Here is a 7,719-nt window from a genome sequence, read left to right on the forward strand (position 1 = left end):
TATTCTCTTAAAGTATTTAGGGTTTCCCCAAAGGAAAAGTCCTCGGGTGGAGAGGCTGAAGGGATGGATTCCTCTGCATCAGAATCCTCTAAAAAGCAGAGAGAGGGTTGCATGTCTTCATATCCGGACGCATCAGAGTCATCAGACTCCTGTTCAGATGAAACTACGAGGGACAAATCTCTTTCTTTTGGAAGGGGTAAGCCAGGCTTCCCTGATAAGCATTATATGGTCTTCCGCCATTTTAAGCATTAGAGTCAGATGCAAGGAAGCAAGAGCCTGAGTAGTCGGTTTTTTTGGGTGTGGTTCGTACCCTGGGCCGTAGAAACAAGGTAGTTTTCAAAAGAACAGTAGACACGAAAGAAGTCTGTCTGTGTCAAGATTCGGTAGTGCAAAATACTTCCTCCGAAGATGGTGACTGCTCAGCGGCTCCGGACCCATCCAAGGTACAGACATCCACAAGATCCTTTGTCGATAGTCTCATGGCATACCAGACTGCGAAAGGGCCTCGACAGCGGTCTGCAAATCCACAGAAGTGGGCATCAGGGGCTGAGAAAGTGCCTCACTGAGGACTGGAGAACTGACGACTAGCTTAACGAAAGCGTCGGCAGTTTTGGACCTGCGCGGTCTTGTCTGTCTTTTTTTCAGAAGATCAGCTGTCGGATGGCTTATCAAAGCCATCTCGGAATTAGAGGACTGAGACCGAAAATATCTAGCTACAATAAGGGCCGACGACATATAGTTCTGGCGTTAAAGCAAAAAAGCGACAGTGGGGGACGTCGTGGTCTGGGCCTAAGCAAGTGACAGTAGGAATGAAAGTCTCGGTGTGGTATTTGCTTTCCACAGGTGAGACGATTGTAAACTTTTTCTGACATCGGTAAGAGCAAGAAAAAGTATCCCCAATGGGGTACTTAGCTTCAGAAGACTTCAACTTCAATTCAGAAATGAAAAACTCAGGTAGCGGCTGACCGGCACTCGTGCAAACTGCTTCGGGCTGCTCGGCAAGAAAGACTGATGTAATGGCGTCGGCTGCCTTATTTTATACCACTGATGACCTGACGTCAGTCCTGGAGCAACGGCAACCAACACAGAAATACTAAGCCACTGGTATTTGGGCCGAAGGAGAGCTACCCTGGCAGGGATAACCCAAATGTAATGACTGCAACAGTGAAACATGAAGAACATCCCAAACTGCGAAAGTAGCAGACTCCAAATCCAACTTCAGACCAGTAACCACAGGGTTCAGTCCTGGGTCCTCTCCTGTTTAGTATCTACTTTTCTGAAGTACATGCTAGCACAGAATGTCTTTGGCTAACTAAGTTCACAGATGACTGCAAACTAGGAGCCATAATCGAAACTCCTAACGATGTGGACATCCTACAAGAGGGCCTCACTGAGACAAATGCCTGATGTCAAAGCCATGGGCTCAAACTCAATGCCAAAAAAGTGCATAGTCATCCCCTTTGGTAAAAACTCTGCACCCATGAGCTACCACATAGGTGACAGTCTACTTAACACCGAAAAGTGTGATGAGACCTTGGGACACAGGTGGACAGTAGACTCTGATAATCACACTCCACAGTAGTCAGGAAATTCCTCTACGTGGCACACCATCACAAAAGGTTTCTCATCCAGGAAAAAAAAAAAAAAAAAAGAGGTCCTTGTTCTCCTTTACTCGTCACTCAGACCCATTACAGAGTACAATGCCCCTTTTGGTATGTACCTCACAAGACATCTACAACTGGAAAGGCCGCAGAAATACCTCATAAAGAGGATTACCGGCCTCAAACAGATACCCTACGCAGACCGTCTCAAAATCTCCATCTTTACTCCATCGCATATCGCCTACTCAGATGTGATCTCTATACAAAGCTATGTCAAAGCCAGAGCTGTTGGACAAGTTCTACTTAAAGAAATCCCAATCCCTCCGAGCTGCACGCTCTAGGGACCTAAACCTTGTCACCACAATAAACAGAAAACGCTGGAGGGACAGATTCCTGTCACAGAGACTTCCTATACTCTGGAAAAAAACTACCTATATCAAACAAAGCTCCTCATTAGCACTTTTCAAGAAAAATCTTGATTGGATGGGAAATGAGAAATTCACCCCGGGGATCACCTCTGTGGCTCTGCTCGACAGGGGCACAGGAAAATAATTTTCTTGGGTGGCGAAAGCCAGGGTACCTTTTTGGCTAGGCTTATATAGGTCCTAGGGCCAGTAGTCTAGTACCTACCTATGAAGTAAAAATAAGACAATGGCACTTCCCCACCTACCTGCTAAAACGACAAATTTAAGGAATAGGTAGTTGAAATTGAGAGTTACTAAAGATAAAAATCTTCAGAAGCTACAGCTAGTGAAAAGGATAAAAAGAAAATGTAAGTTTAAAAATAGGGTCAAAATAAAGTAATACAAATTACTTAGAGGGGTTGACATGGGTTAAAGTACTGCAGAATAAGGATAATCTCATAGAACAGGAGGAGCAAATAGTATATGGATAATATGCATGAGTTTATACCACTGACTACCTGACGTCAGTCTACAAGCGACAGCAACAGATGCAGAAATACTAAGTCTCTGGTATTCAGGATGGCCAAGGGCTACCCCAAGCAGGGATAACCTAAATGTGATGGCTGCAACAGTGAACCATGAAGAACATCACAGCACAAGTTAGCCAACAGAACACAAAAAGGGTTGTCACCAAACTAAGGGAACCTATAACAAAAATAACCGAAGATCGTGTGCAGATTTTAGAGATATTCTAGAAATTTTATGACAGTCTGTATAAAGCAGAGAAATGTGGAACTGAAGAAAGACTATAAATGGAAATATTTATGGAAAATTTAATTATGCCAATGTTAGCAGTAGCCAAGTCTCAACAACTAACCAATGAGGAGATAAAAACAGTAATGTACAACCATTCTTCCGGAAAGTTTCCAGGAATGGACTGTATTCATGTGGAAGTTTGGAAGTTAGGAGGGAAGAAAGTGATACAGATCAGTATTATAAAAGGAGGGGAAGCACCCACATTTGGAAGAAAGCTGTGATGACTTCTAACTCTGCTTCATATAGACACATTCCAATTTTAAACCAAGATTATTTTTAGTTATTTATTTCCATTTGTTTACCAGGAAAGTCTGACTGGGGCTAAAAACTGCCCGTTTTCAGCAGAGGCCCACAGAGAAACTCCACAGTGATACAATGCTGTAAAAGAACAATATTCATATAACATGCATAACATGTACTGTAGAATGTTCATATAAGATGCTACTTAAACAAATCACACCTGAGGCACATACTGTAGAAGAAAATAGAGGATTACAAAAAGTTGGAATAGGGATGCACCACTAAAAAAACAAGAGATAAGTTTATGGGCTAGGTTTGCAGTTGCTTAACTAGAAAGAAGATGGAGAAAATGGAGCGTTGGGGTAGGGGGGTTAGGTGAGAAGGGTAAGTGAGAAAAAGCAATGGGGTAAGAGAAGTAAATAACCCAACTTTACAGAGTATGTCCCCATCCCTAGTATTTTCCAACAAGAAAATATGGCCCAACAAAAACAAGGAAGACAGACACAAAGTACATTAAGAGATGCATTTAGTTTAGATTTTAAACATTTTAGATAAACTAGAAATATTTTCACCCGGAAACGCAATGATCCTTTCCATGATCAAAAATGTAGTTTTCCATAAATACCTGATGAAAGAATATTCCTTCAACAATAAAAATTCATACAGCCTTCATAGAACTGTCAAAAGCAAGAAGGCAATACTAAAAAAACAGCAGTCAGAAATGTATAAATTAGCAACACATTCACTGACACATTAATATACTCCCTAAAGCCATTTAAACTGAACATGCCTGAAAGAAAACTCAAAGATCAAATTAAACTGACAAAAATAAATTAAAAATGAATGTTCTGGAAAATTAATCAAATAACCTCACCAGAAAACAGCTTCATACACAAACCTGTCCTCTTTAAGAGCTACAAAACCTGAAGCAGAAAACAGCTAAGCTGAATACAACCATTAAGTGTGTAGAATTATGGAGAGATGCACTTTCACAGAGAGCCGACTGCTTTAAATATAAGATGAAAAGTGGCAATAACCAATTGTAAAGAATACAGGCAGGCATCTGTGATGAGGGCTAGCTAGGTCCTGAACCAACTACTACACTTTTTTACCAACGACCCAACCCCTCCAAGCTGCCAACACTGCAGATGGACACACATATAAGTGCACTGTTAAGCTGCCTCATGACACGCATATACTACATGTAATAATCACATCTTAAGTGCTTACAACATATTTAACTTTGCAATCACAAGAAGAGACCATACCTGTTTCTCTCCTCACTCGTCCTCTTTTACTTGAATTAACTACAGGTATTTCAGTTTCTTCTGGTGGCATTTCAGAGAGTCTCTGCATGAAAAGTTTCTCTAAAGCTTCTGCCATTAAAACTATGTCATCCCCTGGCTGCAAAAACATGCAAAGAAAGAACTTTTAACAACTCAAAAATGAGTAACATCACTTTACATATAGTTAATCCAGTAATATATTTTCATAATATAAACAACCTTAAACCTACTTCCACAAAACAAATGGAGTTGTTCATAAATGTATATGACAAAGAATTGCTCTCTAAAAAGAGACTGTTCACCAGCACAGTACCACAGGGATTTGTGTTTAGCCCGCTCCTGTTTGGCATCAACTTCTCGGAAGTCAAGGCACATGCCAAAGGCTCATCAAGTTCGCAGATTACTAAATTGGGAACTATTACAGACCCCTCCCCCAGGCACCTCCATCGTACAAAAGGGTTTAACACAAACCACTTATGAAAGCCACGGATTTAAACTCAATGTACAGGAAATGAATTACAGTGGCCATCAGGAAAACACCCACCCAAGCTAATTACTTCATCGATAAAATACCCTTAAGAGTTGACCTGATAGTTAGGGATCTGGGAACATGAGTAGACAGTAATGTCATTCAACCAACACGTAGCCAAGACAGTAAGAAAATCATTCTATGCCATCCAACTCATAAGCAAGTGTATGGCAGTCAGTCCCAAGGAACTACTACTACTATTCGACTCGACCCTTATCAGATTCAGCGAGTACAATGTCCCCCTTGGCATGTAACTAACCAGCCACTTGCAACAGTTGGAGTGCCCTCAAAGGTTTCTCACCAGGAAAATCCAGGGTATGAATACTCTGTCCTACACAGCTCACATTAAGGTCCTCTCTCTGCACTTTGTCTCCTACAGGTTACTCAGAGGCAATTTATGCCTAACATATAAAGCGTACTCAGATCCAGCTCTGATGGATGGATCTCTTGTACATCTGCAAGACACTGGAAACACTAGATCCAAGGAAATGAACTTTGCAACATAAATAGAACATGCTTGGGGGACCAATATGCATCTCAAAGGATCCGCATGCTATAGAATAAGCTGTCCATCTACATGAAGCAAAGTTCATCTGCGATCCTATTAAAAGAAACCTTTATCACTGTACAGGAAATAGTAAATTAATCCCCGGTCTCTGATGGACAGAGGCAGACAAGTAAGCAAATCAATCCCCAACTAACACACCACACCATCATATAACCTTTAGTTACCTCTTTACTGCCATACCCCACCAAATAGGTGTCCAAGTAACTGTAGGACAAAACTGAGCTGGTTGCATGGCTAGGCTTATAAAGACGCTGACGGTAGTTAGCAAAGTATGAGCCCATGAACAAGTTAAAGCAGATACCAGCATTGTTTATTTACACTTTTACATTCTGCATATGAGATAATCATATGCATGGTAACTAGTTAAGGTTGCTACATTAAAAGGTTAATGCACCAAACACAGCATGACAAATGCATAATCCAAATACTGCTCTTCTGACAGAACCAGTATGATCCTCAGCCTGCTACCTCTACTGGTGCACTCAAATTTCTGTAAGCATTCACAAAAATCTGGACTGACAAATGCTGTAGAGACTCCTAAAAAAGGATAGAAATTAACTGAAACTGGAATCATTCCACTGACTTCTTTTTCAGGTGTTAAAACTTCCTAAGGAGAAAGATGCCACAGTCTCAAGTTAACTACACAGACTGCACTACACTAACTGCAACCATGCACATCACTATTTTTTTTGGGAACCCAGAACAAATAGAACTAGAACAAAAAGTGATCTTAGGGAATTTGAAAACCTAAATCATCTAATGTAAAATACAGGAAAGGGAAAAGGTACAATTTTACTAAAACTCTGAACTTCTTTACCCGTTAGAATTTTAAACTGTAAGCATACCAACAAAGCGCAAACAATAGTAGAAGATACACTATAACACAAAATACAGAAATGGAACAAACTAAAGTAAATACCTTACCATAATGTTACAGCCTTTCATTCATGCTACTCAGTTATGACCTGGGGGCACTTGAGCCACTAGTGAGATCTGACTTGGTAGTATTAATACTCCAGCCTAGAGCCCTTTAAGAACTTCCCTTCCTATAAGGTACTGGTGCCCTTAGTTACCTCAGATCTGGTCTGATGGCCCAAGACCTAGATACAAAACAAACATGAAAAAATGTCAAGTAAATGGAATCCAGAAAATGTGACAATTCTTCGGTCTTACAGGCACAAGGAAGGGGAAACAGTGTCCTTTTGTATCGTACAGACAAAAACGAAATGATCTAGGGTTAAGTACACAAGTTATTCTACTCAGTCTGTCCAGTCCAACATGTAGGTCAGAATCCCAAGCTACTTATATCCTAGGCAGCATCATGATAGGAGACCTTTCAGGGGAGGGGCACCAAAAGATAATCCTAGCTCTGGAAAAGCAGTACAACTTACAGCACTTAATGGCTGTATGCATGGAAGACTATGTGGAAACCTCACAAACATCATAGCATACCTATAGAAGATATTAGAAGCTGATATATTCAGAGAGCCATCTTGAAAAGGCAACCTTTTAAACTCTTACTTCCTTGGCATCTAGCAAGCTAGTCTAAACAGCTATAAATCTTTCCTAAAGGTTCAGGTTCTAAGAAAGTAAACATGCAATGGTCTACACACATCCAGTGTATGCAGAATGTACTCTCCCTTGTTGGAATGATTAGGAAAGATGACTTGAAGTTGAATGGGTTGAGACAATTCAGAAGCTGCCTTAGGAAGAAAAGGCTTCTTAGTTTATAGTGATACTCATCCTTGAGGAACACTGAAGTAAAGGGCCAATGCCAACAGCTTAAGTTCCGAAACCCTTCTAGAAATTATCAAAAATATAATCTTCAAGAAAGGATCAATATTTTTTGTGGAAGTCCATAGTACAAATGGCTTTCATTTCTACAATAAGCCCCACTGATAGAAGACACCTGGGAAGTTGTTAAAATTCTGACCACCTCCAAAGAGAAAGACTGGTCACTGAATTACAAAAACCAAGAGGTTAATTTCAGGTTGTGGAGATCTGAGTAAGGCTTCCTGGAATGGTTTGAAATATGATCCTGTACCACATTCAGAATCGGGGGGGGGGCTAAGAAGGGGAAGCCAAAGCTATCTGGACCAAAAGGAGGAGACAAGGATGAAGGTGGCCTTGCACTTGTTTGTGTTCTGTATGAACCTGCGAACTACAGGCAAGGGTGGGAAGGCTTAAAGAAACCAGGGAGGCCGCTGCTGGGACAGACCATTGCTTGGTAACTACTTCTGAGGAGAAATCATAGCAGAGTAACTGCTGCATTTGA

The 7,719-nt window shown here is 40.9% G+C and overlaps 1 protein-coding gene across 1 annotated transcript in view; it reads right to left on the reverse strand.

Annotated features, from left to right (window-relative positions):
- Positions 1-7,719, reverse strand: part of BRD4 (bromodomain containing 4) — a 1,872,054-nt gene that overhangs the window by 1,417,312 nt on the left and 447,023 nt on the right. Inside the window, exon 4 of the mRNA XM_044084437.1 lies at positions 4,330-4,465. Coding sequence (XP_043940372.1) covers positions 4,330-4,465 — 136 coding nt within the window. The remainder of the gene's footprint in view (positions 1-4,329; positions 4,466-7,719) is intronic.

The sequence above is a fragment of the Protopterus annectens genome, chromosome 9.part0 (assembly GCF_019279795.1).
Source record: "Protopterus annectens isolate FY-2018-M chromosome 9.part0, PAN1.0, whole genome shotgun sequence".
NCBI classification, from domain to species: Eukaryota; Metazoa; Chordata; order Ceratodontiformes; family Protopteridae; genus Protopterus; species Protopterus annectens.